Here is a 20,185-nt window from a genome sequence, read left to right on the forward strand (position 1 = left end):
CTGAACAGCCTCGGGACCTAGGAACATCTTTTCACCCACTTCATCCCAGTGAATAGGTGATCTGCACTTTCTTCCATATAAAAGCTCATAAGGAGCCATCCCGATTGTTGCCTGATAGTTGTTGTTGTACAAAACTCGATCAAGGGAAGGTACTTTACATATGATCCTTCAAATTCAAGCACACATGCCCTAAGCATGTCTTCTAGGATATGAATAGTCCTCTTGGACTGTCCATCCATCTGAGGATGAAATGTTGTGCTGAATTTCAACTGAGTACCCATAGCTCGATGTAGACACTCCCAGAATCTTGATGTGAACTTCAGATCTCTATCCGAAACAATAGACTTTGAGACACCATGAAGACAAACAATTTCTCTAACATATAACTCAGCATACTGATCAATGGAGAAGTTCGTCCGAACAGGTAAGAAGTGTTGGAAATTATTTTACCAGGATCTAGATTTACTAACAAGTATGTTGGATTAACAACCTAATATGACTTCTAAAACAATGAAAATAAACACATATAAAGTTAGAAAACCTTACAGTGGGTGCAGCGGAATAATATGACTCCTTCCGTTCAGATCTCTAGCCCTTGATTCCTTTCTGTAGCAGAGCATCACCAAGATCTGAACCTGGATCTTCTTTTCTCCTTCTTTGATGCAGAAATTCCATAGTCTTACATACTATGATTGAGATACCACTTGATGTGTGTGGGCACTACTCATTCACTCAAAGTTTCGAAATTTAGAGAGAAGAAAAGAGAGAGAGGCGTGTGAGGCTTTTTCTGAGAGAAACAAAGTGATCAAAGATGTGTGTATATTTCCTCAAGCCAACACTTTCTATTTATAGAATTCCCTCTAGGTTTAGGTTAGAATTGCATGGCATTAAAATAATGGAAACTACAAATGGAATTTCCTATGCATAGGGCCGGTCATACAAAGGGTATTGGGCCTCACTTTGCAACTTTCCCATTTTGTTATTTTCCATTCCCATTTTCTCAAAAATGCCAATTTTCCAATTTAACCTTTTAAATGCCAATTCTAATTATTTAATAACTTGGAAATAATTATTAAATAATATTGTCATTTAATATATTTATTAATTTAGACATATAAAGTCTCTTAATCAATAAATAAACCTAAAATCTCTTTTCTTTACAATTTCGCCCTTGCTTAGTGAAAATTCATAAAGTAGACATAGTCTAACTTTTAGAATTTTAATTGATTAATTAAAATCAATTAACTGAGTCTTACAAGCAGTATGGTCTCAACTAGTATGGGGACCATGGGTCTATATAACCGAGCTTCCAATAAGTCGAACCGAATTTACCAAGTAAATTCCTTAACTTATTAATTCCTCATTGAATCCACACTTAGAACTTGGAATTGCACTCTCAGTCATATAGAAACGCTCTATATGTTCCACGATATAGACACGTCATTAGTTATCCATTGTTATAACCCTAATGTGATCAATGATCCTCTATATAGATGATTTACACTGTAAAGGGATTAAATTACCGTAACACCCTACAATGTATTTTATCCTTAAAACACTTAACCCTGTATAAATGATATTTCACCTAAGTGAAATGAGATCTCCACCATTTATCTTCGTTTGGTTAAGCTCGAAGGAAATCATCCTTTACTTCTATTTGCCAAATAGAAGCTATAGATTCCATATTTATGTTAGCGCTCCCACTCAATTGCATTACCGTGTTCCCAAAATGTACGTATCACCCTGACACAAAACTAGGCTTAACTAACAAATCAAAAAACACGAGTAACACTCTTGAGATTGAGCCTAACCATATCAGGATTGAGATCATTTGATCTAGGATCAACAGGTGATATTGAATTGAATAGATATTACGGTAAGTTTTAACATATCTAATCAAAGTTCAATATCGGTCCCTTCCGATGTATACTCCATACATCCGATACTGGTAAACTTTGCCAATGTCCTGGAAAGGACATAACACTTTTCCAAGGTGTAAGAATACCTATCGCTGATTATACCATGTCAGTCTAAATCCAGTGTTCTGACAAATCAGGGAATAAACTTTTGAACATATTATTAAGATTATATTCCACTGTGTTGACAACACTATAATCTTTAACCAACTCATATGTTCTGGACTTAAAAAGAATTCATACATTATATACTTATAATCATGAAATAAATCATGTGAACCATGCAACATAAAATGTTATTTTTGATCTTTATTAATAAGTAAATCTGATTATATGAAATGAGTTTTATTTAGGGCATAAAACCCAACAAGAAGTGCGCTGACTTTGTAAACCTATCAACTATGACCCACACATAGTCGTATTGTCCCGTGGTCCTAGGCAATCCAACCACGAAGTCCATGGCAATGTCTTCCCATTTCCACTCTAGGATATTCACTAGCTGCAGCAACCCTGCAGGCCTTTGATGTTCAGCTTCACTTGTTGACAAGTTAAGCACTTAGCAACATACTTAGCAATATCATTCTTCATGCCTCGCCACCAGAACATGGCCTTGAGATCTTGATACATCTTTGTTGATCCTGGATAAACTGAGTATGGAGTCGTATGAGACTCATTCAAGATTTCTCTTTTAATATCATCATCCATAGTCACACAAACACGATACATAAATCGTAGCATTCCCGTATCATCCACTATAAAGTCACTAGTCTTCCCAGCCAAAACCATATCTCAAGATTTCACTAACTCTAGATCTTGCAATTGTGCTTCTCTGATTTGCTCCAAAAGAGTATAGTGTAGGGTAATATTAGTCAATTTCCCCACAACTAACTAAATTTTAGCTTGGGTCATTTCATCTGCTAACTGTTCAGAGATCTGTTTCACTGTATTTATCTGAGTCTGGCCTTTTCTACTCAAGGCATCAACAACAATGTTGGCCTTACCAGGGTGATAAAGGATCTCACAATCATAATCCTTCACTAACTCTAGCCAACGTCTCTGTCTCATGTTCAGGTCTCTCTGGGTGAAGAAGTATTTCAGACTTTTATGATCAGTATATATCTCACATTTCTTGCCATATAAGTAAAGCCGCCAAATCTTTAGCGCAAATACTACTGCTGCGAGTTCTAGGTCGTGAGTAGGGTACCTCTGCTCGTACTCCTTTAACTACCAAGAAGCATAAGCTATTACCTTTCTAGCTTGCATAAGAACATAGCCCAAACCCTGTCTCGAGGCATCACAATAAACAATAACCTTTTCCTTATCTGACGGAAAAGTTAACACTGGAGCGGTAATCAAGCGCTGCTTTAACTCTAGAAAACTTTTCTCACAACGATCAGTCTAAATAAACTTTACGTTCTTTCGGGTCAACTCCATTAAGGGTACAACAATCTTTGAGAAACCCTCAACGAACCGACGATAATACCCAACTAAACCCAAAAAGCTTCTATTTTCAGTAGTCGATTTTGGTGTTGGCCAATCCTGAACAGCTCCAATCTTGGCTGGACCAACTATGATCCCAACTTTATCCACTATATGCCCCGAGAAAGAGACACGAGATAACCAAAACTCACACTTTCTGAACTTAGCGTACAGCTTGTGGTCTCGTAACCGTTGCAACACCAATCTGAGATGTAACTTATGTTCCTCTTTTGATTCAGAATAAACCAAGATCTCATCGATAAACACGATCACACATCTATCCAGGTAATACTTGAATACTCGATTCATGAGGTCCATGAACGTTGCTGGGGCATTGGTGAGTCCAAAAGACATCACTAGAAATTCATAATGTAAAGCCCGCTTAGTTAATTTGGAAATTAGCAGTTGTTTATGATTAATTATGAAATTATTTATAGCTATTTAAATAATTTATTATACTGTTATTTATGGAATTCAGAAATGCATGGTTATGTTATTCAGTAGTTTTCATATTTTGCATTTCCGGTGCCCGGTATTTTGGAACTCGGCGTTTGGCTCAGTAAAAATCACAACTTAGTATGTTATTAGTTTGGGACGGGTTTTTAGACATTGGGAATGTCGGGAATGGCCGGGAATTTAGAATTTCCCAAAAATACCCCTTTAGTATGATTTATGTGATTTTATGGTGGAGGGGCAAAATGGTCTTTTTGCCCCATTAGTGTTTTGTCTTATGTGAATTTATTAAATGAAAATTAATATTTATTTAATGTTTACTTGGCTGAAATGAAATATGATAAGTGGATTTATGTTTATTTCTTTCATTTTTACAAAAACACTTAGAAAAGAAAAATAGAATTTTCAAACACTCTCTCTCTTTTTCCTCTCTATTTCGGCTGGTTACTTGGGGTGCAAAGGCTGGGTTTTTCTTCAATTTTCAAAGCTAGATTCAACCTATAATTGTGAACTCTTGTTTGTGGTATGTGATCTCTAACTTTCTCTCTTTAATTTGTTGGAAAAAATGATGATAATGGTGATGCATGCATGTTAAATTGAGGTTGTTGCTGCTGTGTTTTGCTGTTGATTTCTGAGGTTTAAAGTATGACTTTTAGTTGGTAATTAAGCTACTGTGAAGTATGATTCCTAGGTTGAGCATGCTAGAGTTTTATTATGCAAAAGTTTGATTTTCAACATGAAAATTGTGTAATCTGTTTCTGTGATGTTGCTGTTGTTTTTAATAGTTTTCAGAGGTGATTTTATGCTAGTTTAAGTAGAATTAAGCTAGTGGAATGCATGATTAGGTGGTTTTGCTCAAGTTTGAGTTTAGAACTCAAAGCTTGAGCTCCAATGGCATTTTTCGTGTTTGAGGTTTCTGGGTTGTTTTGATGCCTTGGATATGTTCTAGGGAAGGTATAGAACAGGTCTGGAAAGTTTGAATCAATTTGGGATTGAATTGGTCGAGTTATGAAAATTTGATGTTGCTGCCTGCGAGGAACCGGAATTCCGGTTGTGCATCCGGAATTCCGGATGAGGGTCCTGAATTTCCCAGAACCGGAATTCCGGTTGGGCAACCGGTCTACCGGTTGGGGAATTTTTAGAACCCGTGTTTTTCCTCGTTTTTATGTTTTTAGGGGTATTGCCATGCTTTTTATCGATAGGGAAACTTTTAGTTCCTAGTTTAAGTCCCCGGGAAGTGATTTAGCGTGTCACTTATAGCGTTGTGATTTTTATGGTTTAGGAGCCAGTAATCCGCCGCTCAGCTTCAGTTCCAGTCAGGTTGACCGGCACACCTGAAATCGGAATCCAGGTAAGATTAGTATAACAGTATGCATATGTAGATTACATGTTTAGCGAGCATGTAGGAAGCCTATTAGATTACATTAGTTTTATGTTGGCTTCGAACCATCCAACCCTGTCACGTCGGTACAGGCTGGAGTATGACCAACAGCCGGAGTATGACCGGTTTGACCGATCAGGCTGACACTTGGTTGGTGGTTCCATACTATTGACGTATCCCGTCGGTACAGGCTGGAGTATGACCAGCAGCCGGAGTATGACCGGTTTGACCGATCAGGAGGATATAGTAACACGTCGGTACAGGCTGGAGTATGACCAGCAGCCGGAGTATGACCGGTTCGACCGATCAGGTTGTTACGTGTCAATAGTACCGTCCCTATGAACGTTCAGAACTCAGTACCATGTTGGACATGGCAGTAGTGGCTCAGTACCATGTTGGACATGGCAGTAGCGGGACTCAGTATCGTGTTGGACACGGCAGTTAGAATTATGTATGAGTATTATTATGCTTTTCTTACTGAGTCTGTCGACTCACAGTTCTACGTTTATGTGTAGGTAAAGGCCAAGGCTAAAGCTGATGGACCGTGAGCGAGCTTGTGAAGATTGTACATGTCGGGGCGGTTAGGCCTGGAGCGTACAATCATCGGGACAGCGAGGCTGAGTTTTTGTAACTGGTCGTTAGACGACGTTTATTTTGTGTATCAGTTAAACAGTTAAATCTTTTGTAAATGATTTTATAATCGGGATCCCGAGTCTTTTGTAATATTATTTTATAAGTTTAATTAAAAAGCAAAATTTTAATTAATCACGTTTTTCCCATAAACCTCGTTGATTAGCAACGAGCTGCACAGTATGTTTAAAAAATCACGTAATACGCCTATGTTAGTTAAGGTGTTACACATAATGTCCATACCGAGTACGAAATGCAATTTTTGAGATGTCTTCCTCTCAAATTCTCAATTGATGATAACTTGAGCAAGATCGATCTTAGAGAAGACCGTCTTCCCCTTCAGTTGATCAAAAAGATCGCCAATTCGAGGTAAAGGATACTTGTTCTTAATGGTAAGCTTGTTCAACTTCCGGTAATCAATACACATTCGTAGAGACTTTTCATTCTTCTTCACAAATAATACCGGAGCACCCCAAGGAGAGTAACTCGGTCTAATGAATCCCAGATTCAGTAAATCCTATAATTGGATCTTTAACTCTTTCAATTCTACTAGAGCCATTCGATACGGTTCTTTTGATACTGATTCCGCTCTCAGAACTAACTCAATTACAAATTCAATCTCTCGGGTAAGTGGCGATCACTGTAGATCTTCTAGAAAAACGTCAAGGAACTCACACACCAATCTTGTATTCTCATGTCCAAATATCACAGGTTGGCTGGTATCCACTGCAGTGACTATGAATCCCAGACAACCTCTGCTCATCAAATCTTTAGCTTTCAAAAGTGTTATCCTTGGTATGCGTGTCCCCTGAACTTTACCCACAAACACTGTCGGGTTAGCACTACCAGGCTCAAACACAACCATCTTTTGCTTGCATTCAATCGTTGCCCCATACTTAAACAGAAAATCCATTCCCAAGATTAAGTCAAAATCAGACAGTTGTAACTCTATTAGATTGGCGGTTAATTCACAACCGTCAATCCAAAAAGATAAGGACCGAATCCACCTAGTGGATACTATAAGGTCTCCCGAAGGTAATAGTGTACCAAATCCTAAAGCATATATATCACATGGTTTATGAAAACTTTTAATTACTCTACTCAATACGTAGGAATGAGTAGCTCCCGAGTCAAACAACATAGTATAGGAATAGTCATTTATATATAATTGACCTGTCACCACTGACGGACTAGCATCTGCGTCAGCCTGAGTCATGGTAAAAAGTCATCCTGAGTTCTGAGTAGTATTTTTCTTCGGCTCCTCATTCTTGGCGTGAGGACAATCTCGGATAAAGTGGCCCACCATGCCACACTGGAAATAAGCCTTGGCTCGACATTCACCCTGATGGTGTTTCTTGCATTTCAAACACTTAGGATAAGATTGGAATGAACATCCGCGGCCCTGACGGCCACCTTTATTTCCTCGAAACTTTCTATTACCCCCTGATGTTCTGGAAGCATCAACTTTTCGCTTGTGATCAAGGTTACCACCGTCGATCCCCTTACTGATATTACCAATTACAAGAGGATTCGATGCCGTGGCGGCATCCTTTGCAGTCTGCTCCTTTGTTACATGTTGCTCAGCCTCATCAGCAATTAAGGCCAGTTCAACCACTTTCTTGTACAAAGTGTCATGGGTAGTGGTAATCTTCACGTCCCGACTGATTGTGGCGTTCAGTCCTCTCATATACTTCTGTTTCCTAGTGAAATTTGTAGGCACAATATTACCAGCAAATTTGGACAACCGATCAAACTCCAGAGTGTATTCGGCCACAGACATTTTCCCTTGAGTCAGTTTCACAAAGTCTTCCATATGTGAGGTCCTCACAGTGATGTTACAAATTTTTTCCTCAAACAGACTCTTGAACTCTTCCCAAGTCATCACACTAACATCCAAGTCTGCCCCACTATATCCCACCAAACGCGGGCATGATCTTGTAACATAAAGGCAGTACAGTTTACTCTCCATGTTCCCGTCACCCCCATATTATCAAGGATACGGGTGATTGTACTCATCCATTGTTCAACTTTAATTATATCAATACCTCTAAGAAGAGTTGGAGGTTGCAGCTTCACAAACCGCTCAAACACTGAATCTCTATGCAGAAAGATGAACCCCTGGTTACCCACCACTAGCACAAAAGCTGGTGGTAACACTTGCTCAACAGGGGCAGCCGGTGCCGGTTGCCTTAACCGACGCAATTATTCCTCTTGATGAAATATGATACCTCGCATTACTTGAAACATTTGCTGCCAGTCAGCAAGCGGATTAGCATTGCCAACCCCCGCATTATCCCCTAGATTCTGTAGAGGCGCAGGCGGTGCTGGTGGATTGTCTGGTCTGCACCAGGCTCTACTTGCTCGCCCTGTGGTCTAGATGATTGCGAATGGTCCATTTTTACAAGTACCCCTATAATCAACAACCCTAGCGAGTTAAGCACCAATACCACACTTATGCACTTATTGCCTTAAATCCTAACTCAACTATTTCATTCCAATTAAATAAACATTTATCATATAACATTCTAAGTATGGCATTATATATCACATAAATACTCTATATGCTCACATACTGTATAAAATGGAAAGCGATAAACAAATAATCATATAAGCAGTAAAGCGTTTACTCTCAACACTTATTGCACCACGAGCCGAGCTTATCTCTAACGATGATTGTACATGTTCGGCCGGTCTACAGGAAGTTTAAAAACCTAGGCGCTTTGATACCAAACTATAACACCCTAATAATTAGGCACGCTATGCCAACTGATTAAAAAACCCGAATCCCCTTAATTTGAGATTACTAGAAAGATAAGCGCGGGAAATTTAAATTTTTATCTAAAATAGAATGAAAATAAAATTTGTAATAACTTTAGACTTTACAATCAAAAGTGACATAATTCGGGATCCCAAAAATATTTTACAAAATATTACAAGTCTTTTCACTAGCCATCCTAAGCAGCAAAATCAGAGTTACAAAAGTACATCGCTGGTAGACCCAAACCCGCTTGGTCTAGTGTGGCCCAAACATGTACAAGCATCGCCAAGCTCTCGCACTCATGGCTGATCAGAGACAGATTTACCCTTTCCTGCACAGTACAACACCCGTGAGCCAAGCCCAGCAAGACAGTAAAAATATCAACAATCGTAATTAACATATCACATATACAATAATGCAATTTCACATTTGTTTATTTAGCATAGACCCACATGTTACGCTCCCACGCCTATTTATGTCTATGTGGCATAGACCTACGTGTTACGCACACACGTCTAATTACAATAAGGCCTTAGAACGGTTCATCTCGGTTCTAATTACTGAGTCCAACCTGATTATGCCTTGAACGTATAACCCTTATTTTTAAAAATATATACAACATGGCATAACATATACAATTTACTAGGGTAATAACCCTAGGCCCATAAACTGCTCACTTTAGGGTAATAACCCTAATCCCGGTTTCTAATTACTTACAAATATCACATTCAATATAAGCGCCACTGCGCATAACTCTACGTGCTAACTACTATCTTACTTGATGTCCTGCAAACGTTGAGATTCTAAATCCCCGGGTGCTCCTGACCAAGTGCCGGTAATCCTAGTCACAATTTTTGGGATTCACAAGTATAGGGTTAATGCCTAAATCCACATCCACAAAATATATAATTGGCATTCAAATTATATATAATCACATAAAGCTCGGAACAAGCTTTCCAATGACATATAGAACTCATGAAACGGAGTCCGGATCACAAAGTATTGAATATTCAAAAATATGCACGAATCTGCCCAAAAATAAAAGGTCGGACCGTGGCACTCCCACATGGGGTCGCGACACCTGGGTTTAAATCCCAGGCCACCAATAGGGGGTGGGCCGCGACGCCCAAGGAGCAGGGTCGCGGCCCTTGGGTTTCAAACCCAGGAAACCCCAAACTCAGCTTTGAAAATACCTACTCAAACACACTTACTTCACCCTAGTCATGCATAAACCTCAAAATCATACTCCAAAGATTAATAGGTAATAAAACAAAGCATCAAAACACATATATCATGCTTAATCTACAACCAACATTCATCAAAAAATTATGATTAACAACCTCAAAATAAGCTCCAAACATTGAGCTAGAATTCCACATAACATCAACTCAACCATATGAGTAACAAGTTGAAATCACAAGCTTAAACTCCAAAGAATCCACTTCAATTTTAGCAACTAAGAATTTTCAATTTCACAATTTAAAACCCACACAAAGCAATAACTACCAATTCAAACACAACTATGTCTACAACATCATAATCAACTCCAATCTCACAAGCATGCAATTTAAGAACCTAATCCATGGCTTCACATATATTTTTACTATAAAATTATAGCAATGAAACTCAAAATAAAAATGGTAGAAACACTACCTTAAGCTCTTCCAAAAGCCAAGCATAAAATTCCACAAATCCAAGCTTGAATCAAACCAATTTCTCACAAATTATCAAGTGAAGGAAGAAGAATATAATGAGAGGGAGAGGATCGGTTTTGGGGCTAAGTAAAACCAGAAATTCTGATTCTACTATGCTAGACATTGCATTTTGTTACAAATAACACAAATGTCAAAATGACACAAATGCCCCTAGGGCCATATAACATACATACATTCATTTAAGGGCAATCAAGTCATTACTCAGTCAATCAATATCCAAATAATTTCAGAATATTAAAATAACCATAAAATGCTAATATAAAATCCCGAAAGTGTATTTCGGCCCCGAACCCAGTTCGGTCTGAAATACCCGATTGTGACTATACCGCGCCAACCTGTCAGAAAGTACCTGAAAAAGGACACAATAAGTATACTATATAATAAGTCCATAAGCACGCAATTTAATTAAATTCACAATTTTATCCTTCTCGGGTCATAATTACGAAAATACATCTGGCTCACCAATAGGGTCTTAACATGTCATTTATCAAATTAATTCACATGTAATTAAATATATAAGAATATAATTCCATAATAAACACACATAAACTAGTTAGGGGTTGATAATCTATTTCCTTAATCTTAGGGTATGACAGTAAATTTGTCCCTACTTGATGTAGATTTTCTATAGAGGATCATTGATTATTAGGATTATAACAATGGATAATTCATAGTGTATTTATATCGTTGAACATATAGAGCGGTCTATATAATTAAGAGTACAATTCTAAATTTATAGTGGTGCAAGGAGGAATTAATAAGTTAGAGAATTTACTTGATAAATTTTAGAGCTACTTAGTAGAAGCTTGATTATATAGGCCCATGGTCCTCGCACTAGTTGAGACAATACTGCTTGTAAAACTCAATTAATTGATTTTAATTAATCAATTATAATTTTAAAATTAGACTATGTGTTTATTTATGAATTTTCACTAAGTAATGACTTAATTGTGAAGAAAAGAGATTTTAGGGTTTATTTGTTAATTAAGAGACTTTGTAAAGTCTAATTAATATATAAGATAAATGATAATTTTATTTAATAATTAATTATAATTATTAAATAAATAGTTTTGGTATTTATAGCATTAAAATAAAAAATATGACATTTTTGAAATAAAAGATAATGGTAGAAAAAATGCCAAAATCATAACTAGTGGGGCCCATCTATATGGCCGGCCATTATTGCTTATTTTTTGCTATTATTTTATCATTTTTTATTTCATATAATTTAAATCATAACCATAGGTGAAATAGTATAAAGGAATAGGATGGTCTCATTATCCAACACAACTCATATAACCTAATTTACATTCTGTGAGACAACTAGAGTTTTTGAGAGCCTTCATTCCTTCTTCTTCTTCTATTTCAAAATCTCATTTATTGTTCTTCATAAATTTCGAGTCTATAGTGAATGAGTGCATGCCCACCCATAACAAGTCTAGTACTCAATCATAGTGTGTAAGACTATGAAGAATCCAAAACTTGAAGGAGAATCGGGCTCAGATCTTGATATTACTTTGCGACAAAAAAGAACAAAGGTTAGAGATCTGAGTGGGAGGAGACATATTATTCTGCTGCAATCAATGTAAGGTTTCTTAACTTTATATGTGTTTAAATTCCATTGTTTTAGAAATTTGTATTTAGGGAGTTAATTAACATACTTGTTAGTAAATCTAGATCCTACTAATATATTCCAACAGTCCATACACATAGGATAGGAGCCACGGATGTGATGGAGGATCCGAAAAGACAAGACTAGAGATGTGATTACGAGAGATCTTCAAGCATTGAAACTCAAAACCAGCTTTCCAAGCCAAAATAATGCCCTCCCACAATGCCCTCCCACAGTCTCCAAAGCAAGAACAAAAATGTAAAAATAAAAATGTTACTGGTTAAGAATACGTACAAATGGAGTAGCATCAACTTTAAGTTTTGTTAAAAAATGAAATAAGGAGAGCGCGACCGAACTAGGGACTTAGGTTACATGACTGTAGAAGTCTGCCCCAACCATCTACAGTTCCAAGCCATACATCTCATGTCTCCTGTGGAGGAGGTGAATCATTCTCCTCCACAAGGGTACCAGAGTGAACAAACACACAAGAGCTAACATCCTCCACAATTGCCAAGTCTTGCATCAAGTCTGCCAAGTCTTGCATCAAGTCAACCAGATGAGAAAAATATTCGGATTGACCTCAACCTTTTCACGAACCAAAGGAAAAATGTTACAATGACCTCCAACCTGACCATTGCTAATATTGTCTCAAGGGAAGTCACGCACAATACGAGGATGTTTACGAAGAAATTTTGATAGTCGAGACAAAACAAAAGTGGAACCATCAGTAGCTTTTCTTCTTTTGATTGGAGTAGTTCTCGCGTTTACTTTAAAGGTAGTCTTAACTCCAATATCTCCTCCCATTTTCGGAACTGCATGGAGGTCCATCTCACCAAAAAAATTTAATTCTTGCAAAATAGTCACTTGAGCCTTAAAAAAATTAGAAATGGCTCTATTTTCATTTTGCTGGAAACTAACTTCCCGGCCCAATCCCGAACTATTGTGGGAATTAACATTAGCTAAGGGCTATTTTTAAAAATATGGGAAAAATTATTAAGGTTATGATAAATATAGCATAAAAAGTAAATGCCACTAAATATGGCATTATCTAACCAATCAAACTTAAAATATGTTTTTTTTTAGAGAAAAAAAACCATATAAAACATTAAAAAGAAATCTGAATTTAAAATTCATAAAAAATAAAAACTTAATTAAATTACCATAAAAAATATTAAAATTCCCTTCATATTTATTTTTTAAAAAAATAAAATAAATAAAACTATAGTGATCTCCGAAGTTGTCACTCGTGCTGGAAAAGTCACCGGAGTTTACTACCGGCACCGGAAAAATCGTTGGAGTAGCCGTCGGTGCCGAAAAAGTCGTTGAAGTTGTTGTCGGTGCCAAAAAAGTCGTCAGAATTAGCATTGTCGCTGGAAAAGTCACCGAAACTGATTTCTTGGTGATTTTTCCGGTAATTTTACCGGTGACAATGCCAAGTCCGACGACTATTCTGGAGTTTAATGTTAGTGCCGGAAAAGTTGCCAGAGTAGTTGCTGGTGTCAGAAAAATTGCCGAAGTTATTGTCGGCATCAAAAAAGTCGTCAGAATTGGCATTGTCACCAGCAAAATCACTAGAAAAATCACCAAGTGGTTTTTTCATCGAGAAACCGGTTTCTTCACCAAGAAAGTAGTTTCTTCATCAATGAACTAATTTTGTTACACAACAATAATAAAGATTATGAAAATAAAATAAAAATAATACACTGAAAATAACTGAAACCAGTTTCATCAATCAACCAAATAGAGAAAAAAAGTACAAAAATAATTACCAAAAAACGGGTTTCTTCATCAAGAAATTGGTTTCTTGACAAAGAAAAAAAACCAGCTTCTTGGTGATTTTTCCGGTAATTTTTTCGGCGACAATTCCAATTCCAACGAATTTTCCAGAGTTTACTGCCGGTACTGAAAAATTCACCGGAGTAGATGTCGGTGTATTAGTCATCAGAGTTGCTACCAACACCAGAAAAGTCATCAGAATTACCATTGTCGTCAGAAAAATCACCGAAAAAATCACCAAAAAGCTGGTTTCTTTCTTCATCAAGAAACCAGAAACCAGTTTCTTGGTAATTTTTTTAGTGAAAATGTCAATTCTGATGACTTTTTCGAAGTTTGTTGTCGGTGTCGGAAAAGTCGCCGGAGTAGCTGCTAGCGTCAGAATTGGCATTGTCAACGGAAAAATCACCAAGAAACCGGTTTCTTAGTTTTTTTCAGTGATTTTTCTGGCGACACCAATTCCGACGAATTTTCTGGTGCCGGCAACAACTCAGGCAACTTTTTCGGCACCGACGACTTTTTCAGCACCGGTAGCAAAATCCGGTGACTTTTCTGGCATCAATGACAAATAAAACTTCCTAAACAAATAAAAACATTAAATATGAGATTTGAAAACCTAATTACATATATATTGCATATCAAATACCATAAAAAGACCTAAAAATAAAAAAATCAAAAAAAAATACCATATAAATTGGTCAAACTTAAAGGTGTCATATTTATCGTAAGAACTTTTAAAATCTCATACTAAGTGTAATTGGTTAAACTTAAATGTGTCATATTTATCATAAGAACTTTTAAATGTGCCATATTAGAAATGGCTCTATTTTCATTTTGCTGGAAACTAACTTCTCGGCCCAATCCCGAACTGTTGTGGGAATTAACATTTTAGCTAATGATAACATATGATAGAGTGGTTTACTATAAAAGGTATAATAAATCAAATAAAAACATACAGTCATAGTGGTTGTGTACAAAAGGTACCAAAAAAAAAACTATCATTTAATTAAAAAAAAATGAAAAAGTTAAATCAATCTAACTTCTGCTAGTATCTGCTTTTTTTATTTTATTTTTTTATGTATTTAACTTCAAACCAAAGGAGCAACATAAATAAATAAAAGCTTGAACAAGATTATGAAAAAAAAAAACCACGGTCGACTTGGTGTCCTTCCTCCATTTTAAAAAATAAAAATAAAATTAAAATTAAAAAATTAAGACAGAAAAGAAAACGTAATCAGCTTCCATTTCCGTGTGTGTTAAGATACGTTTCCAACTTCCCTGATCCAGCCAATATAAGACCTACAGTAGAAATTTTCAAAATGTTACATACAATGCAAGTGTTATAATACCATTGTTCTTAACTCAGCCATTTTCACAAGAATCATAAGTGTTGAATTCATACAGATTGTAATGGTTGAAACTGTTTATGAGATATACAGCACTAGTTGTATGCAAAGTACCTAAGAATAGTGGGGAGGGTCTTGCCGGCCGCGATTTGAATTCTGGGTGAAACTGCACTCCAACATAGAATGGATGATTCGGAAGTTCCAAAATCTGCACATTTGATATTGGAACACGGCAATAAGAACAAAATCAGCTTCAACGTTTTCAAGTTCAAGTGGGTCATCCTTGAAACACGGCCATAAGAAACTCACCTCCATTCGCTTTCCACTTTCATCTTTCCCGACAAATTTTAACCCAACTTCTTCAAGAATGCCAATGATTTCCGGATTTACCTACATCATGTAATAGCCAAACAATATATATTCTACAACAAAATATGCCTGCCAAATACACTTCAGCCAAATAAAGTCTTATTAAATAATAACCTCGTATCTGTGTCGATGTCGTTCATCCACATACTCCGAGTTATGGTACCTAAGAAATTTTCCCAACAGATGAAAAATAGTCATGTGCATGAATGGAATAGCCTGAGTGGTAATACAGACACACACACACACATGTATATACAGACATAAATGGTGAGCACATACAGCTTTGAAGTAATACAATCACGCGTCTGCAACAATGTTCTCCTAGATCCTAGTCTCATTGTGTTTCCTTTGTGTGTTGTTGAACCCTAATGTAGACAAACAATAATGAAATAACTAAGAAGCATTTAAACTTTACATATTTTATTTTCAGAAGAGCATGAGAAGCATCACAGTAATGTGTACCTCAGGCATAAAAATTACAACGTGGTGAGATGACTCTGAATCATCGAACTCCATGCTGTTTGCCCTTTCCATACCCAAAACCTAAGCAAGTCATTTTAAAAGTACTACCTGTGATTCTTCTACTTTATTTTTTTTCCTTCATATAAATATATAGAGGAGAGTGATGGAGAGAGTGTACCAACACATCACTTACCGTTCTAGCAAACTCAATCACAGATATCTGCATGCCCAAGCAAATCCCAAGATAAGGAACCTTGTTCTGCCTAGCATACTTTGCTGCCAATATCATGCCTTTCACACCACGATCACCAAAACCCCCAGGCACCAAGACGCATGCTGCATTCTGTACAAGGATAAAAGTTCTACACCTTTGATAATGAATTCAATCGCATTGATACTGCCACTCCAGATTCAGTATTTACAGGAAAAAGCCATGCAAAATGGTAAATTATTCAACAGAATAGTAAAAAGGCTTTACTTTAAGGGTCTCCCATGCACGGGCATGTACTTCTGGTGTCTGATGAAAAAAGAGAAATTAGTTTTAGGTAAGATAAATTTAACAGAGATATCCACTAATACTCAGACATTGCAGTTTCTATGCAATACCATTTCAGCACAATCATCTTCCAGATCAGAAGCTGCAATCCAGTCAATTGATGGCTTTAGAGAACAGGCAATGCAAGCATGAAGAAGGGCCTGCAGGCACAATTCAGCATTGTTAGTACACCCTGTGACTTAGCTTCTTTGGAATTAGAGACCTAGCTTATCAAAATCACTCGGAAAAAGAAAAAATTATGTATTTATCAATAGGCTATAATAAAATGTACATAAGAACAGACAAGTGCATATATAATACCTTCACAACAGACAGATATGAGTCTGTTAGACCAACATACTTCCCGACCAATGCAATCCTCACCTGAATGTTAAGAGAATATTATCACGTTGTGAACCGAAAAAAGAACTGTATCAAACATTCACTACAAATTGGTAATTATTAAACACCAACCGAATCGGTGAGATTATCATAAGTCTCTGCCATCTTAGTCCATTCTCTTAAATCAGGTGGTGTAGCAATACTGAAATATGATTTTGTAATAAAGTTAATGCATGACATGTGTAGTATTGATTGATGATGCGTCTGATTCTATTAGTAGCATTACTAAATTACTATTTAATTGTATGATTTGTATATTAAATCATACTCCAGTCACCACTCCAGACATTGAAAAGAAAGAAGAAAACATAATCAATGGTAACAGCCAAAGGTAGAAAGAAATAAAATCAAAAAAAACAAGAGTATTATACAGCTTACTGGCTATGCTTGACCAATTTGGAACAGATTCTAAAGTAATAATCTAATGTTCTATCTGGAGAAGATCATAGAAATTTACCTGAGTAAGTTTAGTTGTCTAAGAATTGAGTTATGTGCGTTTTGATTCTGAACAAAAACCATAGAAAACATCAAACACAATAATTTTAACTAAAATAAACACATTTAAGTATAAGAAGAACGAAAGAGGCTTAACTAAACCCACCCTAAGCAAGAGAGGAACATGCCAAATATTTGGAACATCATGGATATTGAGAATATTACCAGCCTGAAAAAGACCGGATGAACATGTATATATCAAGTACTGAAGAAAACAAAGTAAGCTAATTTGCAATAGTATAACAATATTATTAGCAGTAACAATATAAAAATGATCTTCATTAGTAACTTACTGGAACATGGCAAAATTGAGAGAGTTTATCCTTGGTAGTTTCCAGTAGGGGCTGCATTTTGGTCCCCGGGAAGAAATTTTTATTCTCAGCATAAGAAAGTTGCATAAAAAACATAAAATGCATGAAGACACCCAAAAATATAAATTTCAAACAGTACTTCAAGCTCTATATAGTAAGAACATACAACCTGGTAGTATGGCACAGTCAGTAATACTATATTGACATAGAGGATACTTTGCCACATGTTTATGTAAATAGCTCAAATTTCTTAGCAAGGTATATGAGGATTTACACAATCTACATGACTAAAGTTGTCCTAATTTGTTTTCACATTTAATGGTCAGTGGGTCCGAAGTAGGTAAAGAGATACCTGAGAAGAGCGGGATGCTAACAAATGAGGCGTCAAGCCTAATGCTCTGAGTTCCCGAACACTGTGTTGCGTAGGCTTCGTTTTCTGCACAAAAACAGATTATTTTCACCAGAAAAAAATAAAATAAATATAAGGAACACTAAAAAATAAAAAAACCCAAGAAATACAATCTAGAACACAAGCATTGTAAATCTACTCACTTTGATCAATAAATAAAAGTATATACTAAAATTCAATAGTAGACCTCAAATCTAATATAAAATTTAGCGTGCTTACTTGCTCCCCAACAACACCCAATACTGGTATGAGGCTCACATGAATGAGACAGAAGTTATCCTGTCCTGATAAGAAAATTATTCCCACGTGAACAGCAATTACAAAAATATTCAAGAGAAGGAAAAACAAATGTAAGGATATGGAGAAAAAATGACAAGAATATTAATTCATTACTCTCAATTTCCATATGCAAATCGAACGCGCATATCATAGCATCAGTAATATGAACAAGTTTTAAACAAGTAGTAGAATGGCAAATACTAGATATCCCACAATTTGCGAAAAATGCTCAAACAATAAGAAGCAACTTTCCTAAAAAGAAAGAAAAAAAAAACATATTTTTGTGGTCTTACCAACAGAAAAGGACAGCTGACGCAGAGCCTCTATGAAGGGCATTGACTCAATGTCACCTGAGAAATGGAATAATACAGAGAAATTCTTTTACTAGTAAAAGAAAATATTAAGAAATGCATAAATTAGAAAACAAAGATAAAATATCAAACGTGTAAGTGTTACCTAGTACTTACCCACGGTCCCTCCCAATTCTATAACACAAACATCTGCTGGTCCCTCTTTCCCATCTACTGGAATAACAGCAACGGATTCGATCCAATCCTTAATGGCATCAGTGATGTGTGGAACAACCTAGAATTCAGCCAAACATAAGAGGATCCCATACATTTGACTTTTTCTAAGCAAGCAAACAAGAAAACATGAATCCAGTGAATGAGTATCCTAACCTGAACAGTCTTCCCAAGATAATCGCCCCTACGTTCCTTCTCCAAGACAGACTGCTCATAAACAGAGATATGTGATGGTTACTTGAAGCAAATTCAAAGTGAGGTCAAGTCAAGAGCATACATCTTCATTGATAAAGTATAAGATACCTTGTATATTTTCCCAGTGGTAATGTTGTTATCTCTTGTTAATGTCACATCTAGGAAACGTTCATAGTTTCCCAAGTCTAAATCAACCTGTCAAAACATTACCCCAAGTACTCAAAATTAACCCACATCTCACATCGTTGCAAAAGGGTAGCTCTCAATTTCATTTGCAAGCAAAAACAAGTACTGATATACCTCTCCACCATCATCAAGAACAAACACCTCCCCATGTTCAAACGGAGACATGGTACCAGCGTCCGTGTTCAAGTAAGGATCTGCAGATGTTCAAAGAAAATTCCCACCATTAAAATCACAAAATTACAGTTCAGAGATGATGCCTTACTCCCGAAATGATCACAGTCACACTATCTAGTATGCAAGTACCAAAATGCAAACATTCTAAGAGAACCCGACTCTAGAAATTCAAACAATTTTCATCCCTTTCCTTGAGGAGGGAAAAAAAAAACAGAAAAGTAAAAACTTTGTATAAAAGCTCAAATATTTTCCTCCGTTTGTTCCTTGAATAACAGTGAATATAGAAATCCAATAAAAGACCACAATTAACAATTAACAGCAGATACCCATATTACCAAAAGGTATAATATAATCAAACCAAACATGGAACGGGAAAGCTAAGAAAGCGAAACAAAAAAAAAAAACAAGTAGCAAGGCAAAGCAAAGGACCAATTTTGATGGAAGTGACACGAAGGCCGCAGGCCTTGAGGAGGACGCCTATGCTGCTGGCAGTAACGCCTTTGCCGAGGCCACTGACCACGCCACCGGTGACCAAGACATACTTCATTGATTCCCAGGACCGAATGTAGCCAAAGCGTTTGTGTAAATGCCCGAATGAGCAGCAAACGTCCTATAAACACAAAATTCGTGTCCCGTAAACAATCATACGAATTAGAAAGTAAGAGAGAGACGTGACAGCTCTCAATGCGACACAAGGGCAAGGGGGTTATATTGTTATTATAATTTTGTTTGGGGAAATTAGATTTTTTTTTATATAAAGTTTTCGGATATAAAGTACAAG

General features: G+C 36.5%; 1 protein-coding gene across 2 annotated transcripts; it reads right to left on the bottom strand.

The window, feature by feature from the left end:
- Positions 1 to 14,621: 14,621 nt before the first annotated feature.
- LOC133033162 (uncharacterized) lies at positions 14,622 to 20,185 on the bottom strand. 2 transcript variants are annotated; one of them, XM_061107780.1, is made up of 22 exons: positions 19,834 to 20,185; positions 19,345 to 19,424; positions 19,153 to 19,239; positions 19,006 to 19,056; positions 18,793 to 18,910; positions 18,619 to 18,675; positions 18,266 to 18,330; positions 17,990 to 18,073; positions 17,620 to 17,670; positions 17,433 to 17,495; positions 17,289 to 17,335; positions 16,904 to 16,973; positions 16,751 to 16,813; positions 16,501 to 16,590; positions 16,373 to 16,411; positions 16,088 to 16,237; positions 15,895 to 15,975; positions 15,712 to 15,797; positions 15,547 to 15,595; positions 15,373 to 15,453; positions 15,178 to 15,271; positions 14,622 to 15,016 (listed from the first exon to the last, which is right to left on the bottom strand). In XM_061107780.1, the coding sequence occupies exons 1-22, from the start codon at positions 19,949 to 19,951 to the stop codon at positions 14,952 to 14,954; spliced, it is 1,689 nt and encodes a 562-aa protein (XP_060963763.1). In that variant the 5' UTR covers positions 19,952 to 20,185; the 3' UTR covers positions 14,622 to 14,951. The 2 variants fall into 2 exon arrangements, with proteins under 2 accessions (XP_060963763.1, XP_060963762.1); XM_061107779.1 differs by having other exon boundaries at positions 14,937 to 15,271; positions 19,834 to 20,111.

Source organism: Cannabis sativa, unplaced genomic scaffold (genome assembly GCF_029168945.1).
Source record: "Cannabis sativa cultivar Pink pepper isolate KNU-18-1 unplaced genomic scaffold, ASM2916894v1 Contig3, whole genome shotgun sequence".
In the NCBI taxonomy this organism is placed as follows: Eukaryota; Viridiplantae; Streptophyta; class Magnoliopsida; order Rosales; family Cannabaceae; genus Cannabis; species Cannabis sativa.

Coding starts and splice junctions, on each gene's coding strand:
- LOC133033162 (XM_061107779.1), bottom strand. CDS start 19,951: ATGAAGTATGTCTTGGTCACCGGTGGCGTGGTCAGTGGCCTCGGCAAA. Junction 15,454..15,546: donor GACATCGACACAGATACGAG/GTTATTATTTAA, acceptor TACATGATGTAG/GTAAATCCGGAAATCATTGG. Junction 15,272..15,372: donor AAAGTGGAAAGCGAATGGAG/GTGAGTTTCTTA, acceptor TCAAATGTGCAG/ATTTTGGAACTTCCGAATCA.